This window comes from Loxodonta africana, chromosome 2 (assembly GCF_030014295.1).
Source record: "Loxodonta africana isolate mLoxAfr1 chromosome 2, mLoxAfr1.hap2, whole genome shotgun sequence".
NCBI lineage: Eukaryota > Metazoa > Chordata > Mammalia > Proboscidea > Elephantidae > Loxodonta > Loxodonta africana.
Window position 1 is genome coordinate 20,228,961 of NC_087343.1, and position 19,476 is coordinate 20,248,436.

Genomic DNA, 19,476 nt, shown 5'->3' on the forward strand with positions numbered 1-19,476 from the left:
GGTTCTAGCATTGTGGGTTTCACAGTCAGGCACGTTTTTGAGATAGGCAGAAGGGGAATATTGGACGTATACACACACACTTCCTGTCTTTAGATTTGCACTTTATTTAACAAGCCCTCTTTTACCTTCTGACGTTTTTGGAGTCACACTCTGCATCTACAAAGGCACCTGAGACATCTGCATGTCTGTTTGTAGGCCTGGTGATGAAGTGTATGACACACAAAGCTTAGACATTCTTAAGCCCGAAGTATTAAATGAACAAAAAACCCCAGAAAACTAAAAACAAAACAAAACACTTCCCCCACGTGGTTATGCAGAGCCACCTACGATTAAGAAGGACTCCATGGGAGCTGCACATGGCTTGGCTGCTAACTGGAAGGTTGGGAGTTGGAGTCCACCCAGGGGTGCCTTGGAAGAAAGGACTGGTGATCTACTTCCCAAAAATCAGCCATTGAAAACCCCATGGATCACAGTTCTACTGATGCACGTGGAATAGTCATGTGGGGTCGACTCAGTGGCAACCGGTACTGTTTTTATTATAATAAATGAAACACACAACACATTAGCTAATATCTTTTATTGTCAGACTTTCTTTGAGCCAACAAACATTATTTCGCATGGTTGTCCAAAAGGGGTAAGGCAAATTTCTTGTTTCCTTGTGGGTAGACTTAGTTGGCCCAAGCCTTTACAATTTCTCCATATAAAAATAGAAGTCCAAGACCAGATTATTTTGCTCCTGGTCATCAATGCTGATTTATTTACAGGTGCTCTGTTGGGACCACCCTTCTGAACTTGGGATAAAATATGTGTATACTGCATTTAAGCCTCACCACTGAACACCAGGGTCCTTTCAAGATTCGCTTGCGTGTTGCAATTTTTCAGGAACGCAGCATTGTTCTCCCCTATGCCACATGGTTGTATCATAATTGATCCAGAGTGATGGTACAAGTCTAACCTTCAAAAAAAAAAATCCCATTTTTTTAAAAAAACCTCAACCCTTTAGAAACCAAAGACTCCAGAAGGACTTCATAGTGTTCTAGAAATGGCACTGGAGTCATCTGTTTAAGAGCGGCTTATAAATAGAATTATCCCGTGAGCTGCATGCCTGTTTATAATACAGCAGACACAGAAGGCAGACCTGCTACACGGAAAACAACCTCGTCCAGATGTGCTGCTGGAAAGACAGCAAAGACGGGAAAATTCAAGGTTGCGGGTGGTTAATAAAACCGCTCTACATGGGCACGACTGACGATTATAACTCTGAACTATTAAAATATACAGACAGACTGTTTACACCATTGCACCTCCTTTTTCCCTTTGCTTTTAATGCTCATGAAACAAGGACAGAAGCGATGCGCTTACGGGGTAATGCACGCACAGGCAAGCACACAGACTCACAAGATGAAACAAAGAACAGTGAATGAATGCGTGTCGGAGGAAGGCTGCCAGCAGCATTCCAACTGGATGTCCTGTCCCCCTTGGCTCCCTCTGTCCCCCTCCCCACTCCCTCACCTTCCCTCAGATGCAGGAAATCAGGCTGGGAGGTTAGTGCATAACTGATGGATAAACGCCCCTTCCAAGCTCACTGTGAGTCTCCTGAAAAGGGGGCAAGAGCATTGCCCTTCAGTAGCATAGTTAAGGCCAATTAGTGTCGGTTCCCCAAGTTAAGGCACTTCCGGCTGCTTTGGCGGCAGCATGGGTTTCGTTTTTTCTTTCCTCTTTCTTTTATAAGGCATCTAAGAGTACTAAAGCTTTGGAAATTGTGCAGACTGTTAAGGTTGACAGCTTAATACGTGGTCACTGAAGTTGACAAGGCGTAAGGACCCTCAGAGACACCTCCCTGTGCCGAGGGCCTTCCAGAAAGCCCGGGTTGCTCTGTGTGCTGCTCGGCTCAGCATGCTGGAGCCCACGGAGGCCAGATGGTGGTGCTTTCGGACACTAAAGACATGTGGACGCTCTCCTGGGTTCACCTGGAGCTGCCCTGGCTGCTCACGGAGCGCGAGGTGCTGTAGCGCTTCTTCACGATCATGCTGATGTAGGCCTTCATGAGCTTGGCCACGTCTACCACCTGCCAGAGAAGCAGAGCCCCGAATGGTTGAGATGCCAGCAGATCAAAGGTCCCGGCCTAATAACCAACCCCACGTCCTCTGCCCAGCAGGGAGAGCTCGTCCTCCACACAAACCCCAGCAGTTTGCGACGCTAACCCATAGCTCAAGGTTTGTATTCCGCCCAACATTTAGCCGCTTTTACCCATTCCTGGTCAGGAAGAAGGGGAATTGTAGTTTCTCCAAATACAATGTGCACCCCCTGGTAGTTCTTTCCCACAAAAATGACAATCTTGCTTGACGCGAATGAATGGTCAGATTTTGTACAAAAGTAAATAAAATCACAAATCTGTGTACGCTAAAGTTTGTTGGTATATTCGGGGCTGGGATTACTATCTCCACTTAAGCAAAATAACGTTAAATGACGGAGGCCAGAATCCCAACCTGTAAAGACTGGATCGTCTTAATCCTAAGCAACTCCTCACGATGCAGCTGAAGAACCAGAGATCGGGGACCTGAGAAGCCAAAGCCACCTCCCCAGACATCCAGCTTAGTTCTGCTCCTCACCAGCCTCCTCCTCTGGCTGTCGGCTCCCTCCCACCATGCTTTCAGTGCTGCTCCCTTTGTTGTGTCCCTCTCGCCACTGGCCAGGGGCCCAGTGAAGGCACCCTAACCTTTGCCCTGGCCTCTTGTCTCTTCCAATCCTACGCCTGGTCACTGTCTGTAAAATCACTGCTCTTACTACACGCCTGAACCCAAGGTCCCATAGTAGCTCCCTGTCGTCTACTGGATTGGACCAAATCCCACAGCCTGGCACCTGGGACCCTCCCATCAAAGCCCCCACCCCAACGCCTTTCCACCCCACTGCCTTGTCAGCCTAGTCTATCCAGCTTAGGTCAGCCTAGTCTATCCAGCTTAGATCAGCCTAGTCTATCCAGCTTAGGTCAGCCTAGTCTATCCAGCTTAGGTCAGCCTAGTCTATCCAGCTTAGGTCAGCCTCGTCTATCCAGCTTAGATCAGCCTAGTCTATCCAGCTTAGGTCAGCCTCGTCTATCCAGCTTAGGTCAGCCTCGTCTATCCAGCTTAGGTCAGCCTCGTCTATCCAGCTTAGGTCAGCCTCGTCTATCCAGCTTAGGTCAGCCTCGTCTATCCAGCTTAGGTCAACCTAGTCTATCCAGCTTAGGTCAGCCTAGTCTATCCAGCTTAGGTCAGCCTTGTCTATCCAGCTTACGCCCTCCACGGCCTGACCAGCCCCCAAGACCCTTCTTCCCAGCACTTTACTCCAAGGGCCAGACAGGAAGTTGTGCTTCATTCCCTTTGAACGCCTGTGCTCACCACCAGCTCCCTTTCTGGATGATTCAATAGACTTTGTGTATTATTATTATTATTATTACTTTTCTAAGCTTTGGAACTATTGGTGCACATTGTAGAGACTTTTTTTGTGACTCTGTGCCCAGGACGGTCATGCTCCTCAGCTTCTCCTGTTCAGGAGACACCGGCACAGCCCAATTCCACAGCTCCGACTCCTCGGCGTGATCCACTACCCATTTTCATAAGGTTTTATTCCCAAACTGTACACTGTTCTTTGACATCTATAGCGTATCATTTGGCTTTCTAGCCCTTTCCTTTACTGTAGTGGAACTACACTTCTCTGTTGCAAAGGTAAAGAGAAGGCACTTGGCATGCCCGGATTTTTGCGTGTGAGGAGCCTGCAGCTGGGAAGGGACCACCCCACCCATCTTTTCATATGTTTTACAGTGAAATATTAAAATAGAATCCTGTGGTCAAAGGCACCAGAAAGTGGGGTGTTGTTTTGCCAGGGCCATGAATGAAAAGGTCCTCTTGGCTTGTTTCTTACCTCGCTGGTTTCAAAGAGCAGCTCCCGCTCATCCACCACAATCTTGTACGTGTTGGCCAGGGGGGCCCCGAAAGACAGGATGTGCTCATACTGGAAGACTTCTAATGGCCTTCCCTCCCCACGCTTGTAGACAGAGACGGCGTCTGCGCTGACGCCCAGCCAGAGTTCCTGGGGGAAGCCGCCTTCCTTGCACTGGTGGGCAAGGGAATCAGAATAAGGATTAAAACGTAAGGCAGTTAGAAGGCCATCTTTGAGTTAAGCACTAGAGAAGAATATTGCACGCACTCCATGTGCATTTATACCTGAAGGGATCACAATATGAGAAATGGTGTCTCTCTAGCAATTCTGATTCATTTCTGATTGGCTAATCAGTCCGGAGCATTTAGGCAACCTAATGAAAACCCTGGTGGTGTAGTGGTTAAGTGCTATAGCTGCTAACCAGAAGGTTGGCAGTTTGAATCCGCCAGGCGCTCCTTGAAAACTCTATGGGGCACTTCTACTCTGTCAGAATTGACTCAACAGCCGTGGGGTTTTGCGGTTTTAATTGATTAAGTTCAGACACGTGGCTGTGACTCTCTGGTTCTCGATGTCATCATTTCATGGTTGTTGCGATCAGCTACATGGAAGCCAAAAACACCAAACCCACTGCTGTCGAGGTGATTCCGACTCATAGCGACTGTATAGGACAGAGTAGAACTAACCCACAGGGTTTCCAAGGAGCGGGCGGTGGATTTGAACTGCTGACCTTTTGGTTAGGAGCTGAGTTCTTGACTACTGCGCTACCTGGGCTCCTTATAAAAGGCCTGGTATACACACACAGGCGGAGGGACTCAACGGAAGTCCCTGAGAACACAGCAGCCCAAGCCAGTCGACTCTGCTATCTCCACTGCTGCCTCAGATCCTTTTTTGGAGCAGAGTGGAAAATTCCTTATATCACTCTGCAATGAGCGGTTCTGGATCCTCTTGAAAAACACAACTCGGAACAAGAAGGACCCATGGTCTTCTCTATGTACGATGGTAACAGGGATTTCACGACCTTAACTACAGACGTTCTTGCATAGATCGATGGAATGAAAAATAAGCCTCAATGCAGAGGATAACACAGGGCTGACCCAATACAAGCAGGAGGATATAAATTAGTGACACCCAGAGAGGATGTCCATGGTACAAAGCATCTGAGTCACATGTAGAAAGAAGACTGTTTCTACCAATCTTGGGAAGATAAGGTTTCCCATGCTGGGAAATCTCCTGCCACATATCAATTTAAGGACAAGTGAACTGACAAGCAACCAAACCACCCAACCACCCAACCCAACCAACCACCCAACCAAACCAACCAAAGTCAGAGTCTGATGAAAAGCCACTAAAGGGATCTTGGAATATATCATCAAAATTTAGATCTTTATAGCACCCCTCATTTGAGGGTCATCAAATAACAGGCTGAATTACTGTGATCTAAGAAAAACGGGAGTTAACTTATATCAGGGGCTGGCAACCATTTTCTATAAAGGGTTAGATAGTGAATTTGTTACGTGTTGAGGGCCATAGGTCTCTGTCGCAACTACTCACTTCCAGTGTTCTGGCATGAAAGTAGCTAGAGACAATATGTAAATGAATGAGTGTGGCTGTGTTCCAATAAAACTTTATGTACAAAAGCAGGAGGTCGGTAGGATTTGGGGCGTGAGCTGTAGTTTGCTGACCCTGATCTAGATCATTGGTAAGGTGTCCTTTCAATAAATGGTCTACTTTAAAAAAAAATAAGAAGCAGTACTGGATTGATGCTAATGGCTAAATTTCAATTTTTAAATAGAAATTCTTTCCTTCAATTAGACAGTCATGGCAAAAAAAAAAAAAGAAAATGCAATAATATCCAAAGTTTCTAATTTGTACATATAACCCGTATCTGTCGCTGTAGAGTTGATTCTGATTCATAGCAACCCTAGAGGACAGAGTAGAACTGCCCCAGAGAGTTTCCAAGGCTGCAATCTTTTTTTTTTTTTCAGGGTTTACTCTTGCTATTTATTCTTTTTTTTTATAATAACTTTTATTAAGCTTCAAGTGAACGTTTACAAATCCAATCAGTCTGTCACATATAAGTTTACATACATCTCACTCCCTACTCCCACTTACTCTCCCCGTCTTGAGTCAGCCCTTTCAGTCTCTCCTTTCTTGACAATTTTGCCGGCTTCCCTCTCTCTCTATCCTCCCATCCCCCCTCCAGACAAGAGTTGCCAACACAATCTCAAGTGTCCACCTGATATAATTAGCTCACTCTTCATCAGCATCTCTCTCCCACCCGCTGACCAGTCCCTTTCATTTCTCATGAGTTGTCTTCGGGGATGGTTCCTGTCCTGTGTCAACTGAAGGTCTGGGGAGCATGGCCGCCGAGATTCCTCCAGTCTCAGTCAGACCATTAAGTTTGGTCTTCTTATGAGAATTTGGGGTCTGCATCCCACTGATCTCCTGCTCCCTCAGGGGTCCTCTGCTGAGCTCCCTGTCAGGGCAGTCATCAATTGTGGCCGGGCACCAACTAGTTCTTCTGGTCTCAGGATGATGTAGGTCTCTGGTTCATGTGGCCCTTTCTGTCTCTTGGGCTCTTAGTTGTCATGTGGGCTTGGTGTTCTTCATTTTCCTTTGCTCCAGGTGGGTTGAGACGAATTGCTGCATCTTAGATGGCTGCTTGTTAGCATTTAAGACCCTAGACGCCACATTTCAAAGTGGGATGCAGAATGATTTCATAATAGAATTATTTTGCCAATTGACTTAGAAGTCCCCGCAAACCATGCTCCCCAGACCCCCGCGCTTGCTCCGCTGACCTTTGAAGCATTCATTTTATCCCGGAAACTTCTTTGCTTTTGGTCCAGTCCAATTGAGCTGACCTTCCATGTATTGAGTGTTGTCTTTCCCTTCACCTAAAGCAGTTCTTATCTACTGATTAATCAATAAAAAAACCCTCTCCCACCCTCCCTCCCTCCCCCCTTCGTAACCACAAAAGTATGTGTTCTTCTCAGGTTTACTATTTCTCAAGATCTTATAATAGTGGTCTTATACAATATTTGTCCTTTTGCCTCTGACTAATTTCGCTCAGCATTATGCCTAAGGCTGCAATCTTTACGCAAGCAGATTGCCAAGTCTTTCTCCCATAGACAGGCTGGTGGTTTGAACCGCTGACCTTTTGGTTAGCAGTGAAGCGTATAATCACTGTGCCACCATGGTTCTTTATTTGTATATATAGTTTGAAAAATCTTTTAAATGCAGATTTTTTTCTACCAGCGCTTTTTGGTTGGAACTACCTGTAGCTCCCCTGAGAAGCAGTGGTGGGAGTTATTTAAGAATAGGTGACACCTTCATTTTCCATTCATTTTAATACAGTAAAACCCGTGAAAGCCGAAACCTGTCAGAGAAGAAAAACTCAAATATTTCCCACTAAAACGAGTGATGGAAAAGTGGTAACACTGAAGCCTGTCAAAGGCAGAAAACTTGCGACACCTGGAAAAGCAAGGCAGTCCTTTCGAGTGCTGGCTCTCACAGGTTTGATTATATTATGGAAGCCTTCACTGCAAAGGAAATCCTGGTGGCATAGTGGTTAAGAGTTACGGCTGCTAACCAAAAGGCTGGCAGTTCGAATCCACCAGGCGCTCCTTGGAAACTCTGTGGGACAGTTGTACCCTGTCCTATAGGGTTGCAATGAGTCAGAACTGACTCCATGGCAACGGGTTTGGTTTGGTTTTTTTTTTGGTTTTCCCAAAGGAGGAAAAGAGCTTTTTTGGGTGGGATGGATGGGTGTGATAACAGTAAAGATTTGGGGGCAAAAGAAGGAGGAAGAGCACAGAGGCTCCTGTTACCCTCCACAGGAACTTGGCTGTGACTTAAGTTCTCAGATGCAGCCTGGCCTATGAAGCAGCGCCCACCTGCCCAAATGGTAAAGTGGCCAGTTCTCACCTCCACGTCGAAGAGCGTTGACCCATACCCAGGCCACTCCTTGATCAGGGCCATGTATTTGGCCATGGCCTGTTCCTGGCTTAGGCCCTGGAATTTCTTCCACTTGTCAATGATGTTGGCCCGAGCAGAGGAGACTTCCTCCTTCACCCACATGTCCAGCATCTGTTCTTCCTCCACCTTCTGCCGTAGGACGGTCCCTGTGCGGAAGCCGCGCCTCAGCGTCCCCTCCAGGAAGCTTGTCCGCCTCTTCTCTAGCCGCTCGCCAGGAGTGAAGCTCTTGGTCGACTGGCTGATGCGGGCCTTGAGTCTTGGCAGACAGTAGACCTCCTCCAGGGCTGGAACCGCGATGTGCGGGGTGTAATCTCCCTGCAGGTACTGGAGGCGCAAGGCGGCCAGAACCTGCAGGTTCTCTTCTGGGGCTGGATAGTGGCCATGGATGACCGCTTCATGGGCCTGAAAAAGGGGTCAACAACCTTACGGTCAAGACAATGCTGTTCTATGGGATGTCCGTGTGGTCACACCTTCAGGATCGCTCTCAAATGTCACCTTCCCCGTCTGCTTGTACCCTACACTTCCTTCAGTGCTTTAAATCCTCCCTCACACGGACACCATCTGTTATGGGTTGAACTGGGTTTCCCAAAATATGTACTGGAATCCTAATCCCTATGCCCGTGGATGGAATCCCATTTGGGGAATAGGGTTTTCTTCGTTATGCTAATGATAACAGAGCTGCGCCGGGTGTGTTCTAAACCTAATCACCTCTAAGCAGCATGGACAGCTCCCCCACCAAAGGAAAAACTGGAGGAGGAGAGATGCCACCGAATCAAGGAACTCCAGGGTTACAGAAGCTGAGACAAGATGTTCCCCCAGAGCTGACAGAGAGAGCGCCTTTCTCCGGAGCCTGAATTAGGACTTCTAGCCTAATTGAGAAAATAAATTTCCGTTCTGTTGCAGCAGCAGGAGGGAACGAAGGCACCATCTAACACATTCCATATATTTTATTCCTTACTGTTTCCCTCCTCCTACAACTAGGACGGTTCCTGGCACAGGAGTTCAAAACAAAACGTGCAGCAAGTTCATTGTACAAACGAATGAAAGGGCCTCTGGCCCTGTGCCACCTGGGAAATCTCCTGCCGCACATCACGTCTAAGGGCCGGCAGATCCTTTACAAGGTGCGTTAATGGGGTTTCATCCCTGCTCGCCAGGAAAGGAAACCTGCTTCTGAAAGCCCCTTTTACCTGTTCAAACATAAACGCAAATTCCACGCTGTCTTTTGGCACATTATCAGTGTCCAAGAAGCAGTAAAGTTTGAAGTAGAATTTCCACGGCAGGTCTCCTGCTTCCGATGTGGCAGCCAGCCTACAAGAGAAGTCAAAACAGACTCAGAAAGCAAAGTGAGAGACAGGCCTCAGGCAACACACTGGAGCAAAACCAAACCTACTGCCGTGGAGTCGATTCTGACTCGTGGCGACCCCATATGGAGAACTGCTCCATAGGATTTTCTTGGCTATAATCTTTATGGAAACAGATCACCAGGCCTTTCTTCCATGGCACTGCTGGGTGGGCTGGAACTGCCAACCTTTAGGTTAGCAGCTGACTGCAAACTGTGTGCACCACCCAGGGATCTAGGTAACTCACAGGGGTTGACTTATATGGCTTATCCCCTGAGGGTACAGACATTCCGCCCCAGCTCCTGTAACGAAGGTGGGTGGAGATGGGGGTGGATGAAGAGGGAACCGTAACAAGAGGAGGGAGGCTCAGCAGAGTTCCTCAGTAACTTCACTTAACCACAGTGAAAAACACACTACCACCTGGAGCTCACTTTATGAAAATAAACAGGCAGCCTTTAATTAAGCTGTGCTAACAAGTACTTTCTGAGGACCCCAATTTAACCAGCTGAACACTAAGCGGAATCCACAGAAAGAAATGCAGGCTACTCCTTCGTTCCTTCCATCGACCCTCAAATAACTACAACAATATTTATAAAAGGTGATATGAATCTAATTGCAGAGGGGCTGTGTTTATACCAAACAGGGATTTTTTTGTGTGTGCGTGCAGTGGAGCAGATATGACAGTCACAGGTCAAATACTGTGGGTCCAAAAAACCCTGAACCAAACCTGATGCCATCCAGTTGATTCCATCTCATGGAGACCCACGTGTTACAGAGCAGAACTGCCCCATAGGGCGTTCTTGGCTGTAACTGATACGGAGAAGGCCTGGTGGTGCAGTGGTTAAGAGCTCGGCTGCTAACCAAAAGGTCGGCAGTTTGAATCTACCAGCTGCCCCTTAGAAGCCCTATGTGGCAGTTCTACTCTGTCCTGTAGGGTTCCTATGAGTTGGAATCGACTCACTGGCATGGAGTTTGGTTTGGTTTTAGTTTAGTCTATATGGAAACAGATTACCAAGCCTTCCTTCTGGGTTGCTGGGTGGGTTCGAACCACCAACCTTTTGCTTAGTGCGCCACCCAGGGAACTTATTGTAGGTCCAAGAGATGTAAAAGGCAGTTTGAGGAGTTTATAAGTTGGCTTGAATCTATTAGCCCAGTTTCAAAGCTAATGACAAGTGCAAACCTAAAAGAACCAGGACATCCCAAGCAGATGGATTACGAGAGAGAACTAAGGGAAAGAGCAGGTAAAGGAACAATAAGAAGATGAATCGTATTCGAGGCTGAGGTTTTAGCCAAAGGAAATATCTGAAAAACTAAATCTGCTTCAACACAGGTAAAATGCAACTAACTCAAAATATACAACAAAGCCGAAAATGGAATGGAAGTTTAAATCCTCAGCCCTTGCTCTTAATTTCTTATATTCAATATGGTGGCATTTTAGAGAGAGGAGCTTACTTTTCAAACTTTGCTAAGACATCAGCCACGATGGTTCGGCTTTCAATAGCTTTGTCGAGGTGCCCGTTGTACTCAAACAAGGCGAACATGTTCCTGCTGTCCTCCATGGCGAGACCTCGGATCAGCTTCTCCACCACCTGAAAGACACGGCATGGGGTCTTCAGCTTCAGAAGCCGCGGTCCCAGCATGTGGTTCTAGAAGGATGTGCCCTCCTCCGAACCCAAGGGCGCTGCTGGCACAAGTGAGGCTTGAAGCAGCCTCCTAACATGGTCAATGTGTGGTCACCCTAAGATTTCAAAGGCACCGTTTTTCACTTGCTCTGTTGAAATTAGCTTTATTTCTTCCCCACCAAAAAGAATTAGGGGTATTTGGCCCATCAGGTGAGGCAGATGCTGGGCCAATCTCCTACAAACCCATACTAACAGGGAACATACAAGAACACTAAAGCCTTGTCTTTTATCTGATACATTTATGAACTTCAAGAAACAACAAACAATCTCATCTGTCAGGAAATGTGTATTTTGGTTTTATCGCTGGCTTACTCCATTCCTCTGTAAGAGGAATAAAACAGAGAAGAGGAGAAAGGGTTATTTCTGACTAACAGCAGAAACTCAGACATACAAAGTCTTCTTTCAAAAGTTCTAAGCTAAGTCAAGATCCAGGAACTGTTCAGACAAAAGTTTTGAAGGCGGAAGGGGGAAGAAACAATAGGCAATAACTTCTAATGTTTCTTCGAGACAAGACGTTTTTCTGAAAAGGTTTTACTGCACAACTTCTTCTAGCCAGTTGGTTTTATAATAGCGTAAATTAAAAAGAAAGAAAACATAGAGGAGTCACCGCTTAGGGGGACTGAGTTTCTGTTGTTCAATGGAGATAAAATAAAACGATCGCTGTACAACAGCCCGTACGTAATCAGTGTCACAGAACTGGTCAGGAAAAACACGTTGAACTGGTAAATGTTTGGCCATCTGTATTTTTACCACAATAAAAGGACAGTAAAAAAATTAAAAAAAAGAAAAAGAAAATGTGATCACCTGACCCAACGTTCTAGATCTTCACGGATCAAACAGAAACACCTCATCGCAGAAGCTATGCAAGAAGCCTTTGTTGTAGTCCGTGTACCTGACTCAGGTCTGCGACCTGTAGTAGATACTCAAGGTAACAAGACTATGTCTCAGATATCTTGGCACGAGTTTAATTTCTTGCTTCTGCTCATCTTTAATATCTACTTTCATCTTTGTTTAAGTGGTTGGTTACAGGTTACATCTATTTCTTGGCTTACTAACAGCTGTACCATGCAAATCACAGCTGTGCGTTACAGCCCATCTCATTATGCCCAGCTTTCCCAACGGGAGCACAGTGGTAATTATGCATCACACAGAGGCGTGCAGTGGCCTCTCCCTCACCTCCCCGGCCGTGGTGTGTGAGTTGATGGTGATCTTGCAGGAGCCTCCGCCGTGGCAATACACTGTGGACGTCATTTCCTGCCTATGTATCAGAGCTTCTATTTCATCCCGGGAAGGCACAAACTCTCTGCATTTGGTTTTCTTCAGAGATTCGTAAATGAAGAGGGCGTATTTTTCCATCTCGGTTCCTGGAAACTGTTCCCGTATCCTAGGAGACAAACACTGACTTAAATTGCTGGATTGAGGCTGGTGGTGGAAGGCAGGCTGCTGGGAGCTGGGCTGTTCAAGGCTCTGCAGAGGACGTGATAGATGGCCCCCTAGTGGTGAACTGAGGAAACACAGGGACTTCCTGGCCTGGAAGCTTCGCAGGTTCAACTTAGATACGAAAAAAACAAGAGCCAAGCCTCATACTGTTATATGAAAACTGTTTTTTCCATAGTTAGTCAGAATGTGAATCAGACTGTTTCCACCTGTTTGATCTAGAGCTAATACCCAACTTGTTATTTTTTTTCTATTTATATAGGGTGGTGGTGTGTGCTGTCGAGTCTATTCCGATTCATAGCAACCCTATATGACAGAACAGAACTGGAATTGCCCCATAGGGTTTTCTAGGATGTAATCCTTACGGAGCAGATTGCCAGGTCTTTTCTCCCACTGCCGTCCAGTTGATCCCGACTCAGCGACCCTATAGGACAGAGTAGAACTGCCCCATAGAGTTTCCAAGGAGCGCCTGGTGGATTCGAACTGCTGACCTTCTGGTTAGCAGCTATAGGACTTAACCACTATGCCACTAGGGTTTCCTCTTTTACATAAGATAGTGGTAATTATTCTGGTTGTACTTCTTCCAAGACCAATTTATTTGTTTTTACGGTGGCCAGAAGGCTTCTTAGAAGCAAGGATGGCAAGACTTCGTCTCACATACTTCGGACATGTTATCAGGAGGGATCAATCCCCGGAGAAGCACATCATGCTTGGTAAAGCACAGGGTCAGCAGAAAAGAGGAAGACCCTCAATGAGATGGACTGACCCAGTGGCTGCAACAATGGACTCAAATGTAACAATGATTGTGAGGATGGTGCAGAACTGGGCAGTGTTTCGTTCTGTTGTACGCATAGGGTCGCAATGTGTCGGAATTGACTCAACAACACCTGACAACGACAACGGTGGTAATTAAAATTATCTAATGTCCTACAGGACAACACAAGAGTGTTTTAGTCCCTGAAATAGCTTGTGTGACTTAGAAAAAAATGTCCATGTTTTCGTTCAAGGGAACTAAGAGTCTGACCCAGAGTTCCCAGACCTACACTGATGTTGTTAGCTGTCATGAGTCAGCCCTCAACTCATGGTGACCCCATACTCACTGGAATGAAACACTGCCTCGTCCCATGCCACTCCCCTGATCAGTTAAGAGGTGGCCCATTGCGATCCACAGTTTTCACTGGTGGATTTTTGATAGTAGACTGCCAGGCTTTTCTTCCCTGGCTTAGTCTGGAAGCTCTGCAGAAACCTGCTCAGCATCATAGCAACACACAAGCCTCTACTGACGGACAAGCGGTGGCTGCAGGTGAAATGCGTCGGCGGGGAATCAAAGCCACGTCTCCTGCATGGAAGGCGAGAATCCTACCACCGAACCACAAATGTCCCTAGACCTACACTGCTGTTGTCGTTAGTTGCTTCGAGTCATTTCCAACTAACGGAGACCCCATGTGTGCAGAGTAGAGCTGCTCTGTGGGGTTTTCAAGGCTGTGATCTTTCAGAAGCAGGCCACCAGGCACCCCTGGGTAGGTCTGAACTGCTAACATTCGGGCTAGCAGTGGAGCACTTAACCATGTGCGCCACCCAGGACTGCCAGGTTTACACTAAACCAATTGTAGTTGAGTTGATCCCAACTCACAGTGACCCTATAGGACAGAGTAGAACTGCTCCATAGGGTTTCCAAGGAGCAGCTGGTGGATTTGAACCACTGATCTTTTGGTTAGCAACTGGGTTCTTAACGCCTTTGTCACCAGGGCTCCAGACCTACGCTAGGCATCTTCAGTCAAGGTCCTCTTTATGCCGACCATGAGCCGCTGCACCACATACGTGAAAGCAGAACCCCCGGCCAGCCTCCAGGTCCCTCATATCCCAGCCGCTTTACCTCTTCAGATGGAACTTCAGGTACTTGAGAATCCCCCGACTGGGCAGGAAGGTGCAGCTCAGGCAGGTCAGGATCTGCCAGCTGTACAGGTTGCCCACGCTGCCGGGATGGGGCACTCTGTTGGTCTGCTTGATGAGCTGGCAGTATAGCTCGTCTCGCAGGGGTCGGAGGTCATGGCCTGTCTGGAGGATGCCCTGGATTATAGGAATAGGGTCAGACATGGACTCCAGCTGCTGGAGGGAATTGAAAATCTTGATGGCTTCATCCTGAAGGGTTGTATAGCCTTTGTCTTTGAGCACTGGGAAAAGCAAAACAAACAGGAGTCAGTCACACAGGGCTTCAGTGAAGATATCATCTCAGTAGCTGACAAGAGGAAGAAACAGGGATATACAGCCTCTCCACATTGGAACCCAGGTGGCACAGCGGTTAACAGCACGGCTGCTAACCAAAAGGTCGGCAGTTTGAGTCTCCCAGCTGCTCCCTGGAAACCCTATGGGGGCAGTTCTGCCCTGTCCTATAGGGTGGTTATGAGTCAGAATTGACTTGACGGAAATGGGTTTGGTTTATACATTTGAATGGAGTCCTAGTGGTGTAGTGGTTAAGAGCCCAGCTGATAACCAAAGGGCCAATAGTTTGACTCTATCATCAGCTGCTCCTTGGAAACCCTATGGGGCAGTTCTACTCTGTCCTATAGGGTCGCCAGTGAGTCAGAATCACCTCAGTGGCAATAGGTTTGCATTTGAATCAGCTGCAAACAGCTGTCAACACAGAGGCAGGTAAGTCACATTGTTTCATTACGGAATTAACTTATATTAACTACACAAAACATTCACTGGTAAGTTGGTCTACTGCCTGACAGGTGCCACACTGGGGATGCAAAGCTCTTTCGGATCCGGTTCTCAAGTATGAGAACGGCTACACTGAGGTCACGGGGAGGGGCGCTGCGCTTGCTTCTGACTCCCCTTTACGTTTGCTCTTTTACTGCGGCGATCCTTGGAGGAGCTCAGCATCACTACAGCCATCCCTGCAAATCCTTGATTTAGTAACGAAATGAGTACATTTTACTTTTTTATTATTATTTTTACTCTTGATGACTAAAACGGTCTTTGAATTAAAGAATTAAAACAAATGCTAACCCGTCAGCGCTGAAGACTTAATAGGGGAAAAATCAGAGACTCGGTGGAGTCACGGGGAACCGCACACTTACGGTTGAGATTGATGTCTCCGTACGGGAGGGGCAGGAGCGGGGAGTGCAGGGGGTGATGGGTGTAGCGCAGGATGGGGTTCCGTTTATAGATCTGCTCCACCACGTCGGCATTCAGGCAGTTCTCCTTGAAAATCAAGAACCACAGGAAGGAAGGGAGCGAGAGACGGAGGGGGGAAGGAGAATGCAAGGAAGAAATGGAAGAATAGGGAGGAAGGGAACGGAGAAAGAAAGAAAAGAAACAAAAGGGGAAAGCAAGTTTACTATAAAAAACATGACCCGAAAGAACAAAATCATCTGTATTATATTTCAGACATCAAAAACACCCGTAAACGTAGTGTGTGGGGAGGCGGCTTAGGGGAACCTTGTGCTGATAATGTCAAACACAGAGATACCCACAATCTGCTGTAGAAGACGAATCACCAAAAAGAAATCGTTCTTACATAGTTCAATATCTTTGTTTCACTTGCCTGTATTGTCCACATTACTTAATAATAATAAAAACTCTCAGAGATCATATATGCTTTAAAAAATGAGTTTAAACTAAAGCAAGGGAGCCATGGTGGCACAGTGGTTAAGGAGCTTGGCTGCTGACCTAAAGGCCGGCAGTTTGAGTCCACCAGCTGCTCCCTGGAAGCCCCATGGGGTCCGTAAAACTAAAGCAAAAATGGAAAGGACTCTGAGAAAATGTCCTGCAGTTATTCATCAGTCTGGGGGGGAATTCTTTATCCACACGTCCACCACCCCCCTTCCACCCTTGAAACCGAAGTGCGCCTCTCACTGAATTTCCATCATGCATTTAAGGCTGTAAAATGCTAATTGGGGGTATAAGAAAGCCAAAGTTACTTTTAGAACTTGAAATAAACAGGAAAGTTGGAGGAGAGACAATGATGGTAATTTCATTTCCACTATGAAACTTTTTCAGTAACATCAAATTAAAAGCCAAAAAAAAAAATTTTTTTTTTTAATTATTTAAAAAAAAAAATTTGTACGGACCTTATTAAGGTAACTTGCCTAATTTTTTAGGGCACATTGTCCCATATTTGGAAAATTTTATTCACATTTTTAAAATCTACACTGAAAATAATTAGCGAATCTAAAGAGAGATGAAGTGAGATAGAGCTTTGAAAACAAAATCTAACTGATATGATCCTTTTTACTCCTTTCTCAAAAGAAAACTTCAACCAATCAATCAAATAATCAATACATTCTTTAGGTCAGAAATCAGATTATTAGTATCCAGCACCCTGGGGTTCCACAGAAACTGTGGAGAATTAATGACTTGCTAGAATTTGGCTCCTAATATTCAGAAAACCTACCACTTTGTAATCAAGATGCCAACTTGGACTTGGTGGGAATTCATATTAATACTATTGATATTAGACCCCCTCCCATCTCTGAAACAGCAGTTTGCTTTTGTTCCTGGACCCAGCTGGCTAATGTCCTTTCATGTACACTGGTGACATAGCTGCCTCCCATCCCTCTGTGTTTAATAACTATCATTCTAGCGATTTTCTGTGACAGCTCCAGCCCTTTCCTTTGTATTTGGAATCAGCCTTCTTGGCTAACTTGGAGGAAAAGCAGTAAAAATAATTTCCTTGACCTGGTTCTGCATCAGGGATTGACTAGCTATGTGAGGAAGGCACCCAGAATATTCTGTGCCTCTGTCTCCATTCCTGGGAAATGGCAGCTCATGGTTGTTCATTCATTCAACAAGGATATACTGAGCAACAAATCTTTATGAACAGGAAATTACGATTTAACACCATCGATGTTAGCCCAGAGACTTGGGAGCTTCTTTGAGTTTGGGGTCACCTAGTAGGGATCCCAAGATTCCCAGACCAATGTGGGCTCCCTGGAAGCCAACTTGTGTGGTCTAGGAACTGTACGGTAAGAGTAGAATTATTGTGTTACGCCTAGAAGGTCCCTAACCCAGGACTGAAGTGGACGTGGGAACAAAGCAGGCTATCCCCAATACATCACACCATATCCCTGTGAGCAGGGAGCCCTGCAGCCCTTACAGCCGACAACTATTCCTCCGTACAAAGGGCCCGATTGTTAGGTTTGCACCTGTGGTAACACCTAACACCTCCCTAGACACAAAATATTCTTACCATAAAATGTCACCTAAAGGCTGAAATGGCAAATGTTGCATTATCTATATTTTCACAATCAAAAAAAATTTTTTTTTCACCTAAAATCTCATATTTAGATTCCTAAAAGCAAGGATGCACAAACACAAAATTAACCAGGAGCTAGTTTTGGTCTCAGAATAAAAACCGACCTTGACTGATGTTCTAGGTGTTGCAAGGGTGACAATCTGTGAGCTATTAACTGCCTGGTGCTCCTGGCTCCCTCTTACCTTGATATCTTGGATCAGCTGCTGAGTGGGGGTGTCGATGGGGGCCTTGGTGTCTGTCACATTTTGAATGGCACTTGACCACCTGGTGGCCTCATTGAGCAGCTTGGTGTAGAGCCGGTAACAGTGCTTGCGCCCATACACAGTGACGTTCCAGTAGCCTGCAACGGCAGTGGCAATGCACACACGTTAAAAGTAACCTCTGCAACCGAGGTGCTTTTCTTGTGCCAGTATACAGAAACAGCCTCTCATCGCCACCTGAGCCCCTGTAAAGTACTGAGTGTATGTCAATAAATACTTGTTGAATTGGTACGCGTGCTTGGCCTGTGCCGGGTATTCAGTGATCACTAAACACATGCGTTCCTTGCCCTGGGAAGTTCATAGCTGAGAGGGGAAGACAAACACTAAACAATAACCCAGAAGTAAACACAAAGAGGTAAATTGTAACATTTGCTCTGAACCAAACCAGTTGCTGTCAGGTTGATCACGGCCACCCCATGCGTGTCAGAGTAGATTTGTGCTCCATAGGGTTTTTAATGGCTGATTTTGGGGAAGCAGATTGCCTGGCCTTTCTTCCTAGGTGCCTCTGGGTGGACTTGAACCTCCAGTATTTTGGTTAGCAGCTGGCTGTATCAACCATTTACACCACCCAGAGAATGAAGACCTCCCCTTGTTGTTGCTGTATGCTACTGAGTCAATTCTGACTCATAGCGACTCTATAGAACACGGTAGGATTACTCCACAAGGTTTCCTAGGCTGTAATCTTTTTTTTCTTCTTGGATGTCCACTAAGCCTCCAACCTAGAACTGCAGCCCAGAGGCTCATCACACAAAAGGGCGAGAAGTACTGCATTCTGCAGTCCGAATTCCAGGCAAACTGCATATGGAAACAATAGCAAGCTTGTGCTGAGTTATAAAGGCATGCCTTCATCTATTCATTGGGACAAGGTAGATGATGTCTTCTGGGTTCAAAAAGCCAGGGTTTGCCTTAAAAAGTGCCAAACTACATGCTTGCAAAGAGCATCATTTTTGGCAAAAAAAACACAAAAATTAATTCCAGCTATTCTTTTTTTTTTTGCTCACTTGCTTATACCTTTGCAATTTCTTTCTAATTTTTTATTTTAAATTAGGTTAGCTATCTTACCCATTTTTTTTTTCTATTTATTTATCAAAAGCCTTTTTGAACACTGAGTGATTTATTTTGTTTTTTGGTTCTGACTTTACTTTCAGATTTTTCTTTTTTATTTCCTCATTCAAAAATTTATACACATATTATCTTGTGACATTGGTTAACAACACCATGACATGTCAACACTCTCCACCTTCTCGGCCTTGGGTACCCTATAGCCAGCTTTCCTGACCCCTCCTGCCTTCTCTTCCTTGCCCCTGGGCTGGGGTGTTTCCTCAGTCTTGTTTTGTTTTATGGGCCTGTCTAATCTTTAGCTTAAGGGTGAACCTCGGGAGTGACTTCATTACCCAGCTAAAAGAGTGTCTAGGGGTAAGCTGTAATGTTTACAGGAGCAAATCGCCAGATCTCTTCTTCCATGGAGCCACCAGTGGGTCTGAACCACCCACCTTTCAGTTAGCAACTAATCACATTAACCATGGCACAACCAGAGCTCTGGCAAGACTTCTTTACTACGGTTTAAACACCAAGTGTTCATACAGCTAGACACAGACAGA

At 46.0% G+C, this 19,476-nt stretch overlaps 1 protein-coding gene across 1 annotated transcript in view; it reads right to left on the bottom strand.

Moving 5' to 3' along the window:
* Nucleotides 1–562: 562 nt before the first annotated feature.
* The window catches only part of MYO10 (myosin X), a 282,989-nt gene continuing 264,075 nt past the window's right edge, over nucleotides 563–19,476 (bottom strand). The window contains exons 33-41 of the mRNA XM_003407874.3: nucleotides 17,798–17,955; nucleotides 15,439–15,562; nucleotides 14,232–14,529; nucleotides 12,095–12,302; nucleotides 10,689–10,825; nucleotides 9,084–9,204; nucleotides 7,846–8,298; nucleotides 3,904–4,095; nucleotides 563–2,068 (exon numbers count right to left, since the gene is read on the bottom strand). Of these exons, the coding sequence (XP_003407922.3) occupies nucleotides 1,967–2,068; nucleotides 3,904–4,095; nucleotides 7,846–8,298; nucleotides 9,084–9,204; nucleotides 10,689–10,825; nucleotides 12,095–12,302; nucleotides 14,232–14,529; nucleotides 15,439–15,562; nucleotides 17,798–17,955 (1,793 nt within the window). The 3' untranslated portion in view covers nucleotides 563–1,966. The remainder of the gene's footprint in view (nucleotides 2,069–3,903; nucleotides 4,096–7,845; nucleotides 8,299–9,083; nucleotides 9,205–10,688; nucleotides 10,826–12,094; nucleotides 12,303–14,231; nucleotides 14,530–15,438; nucleotides 15,563–17,797; nucleotides 17,956–19,476) is intronic.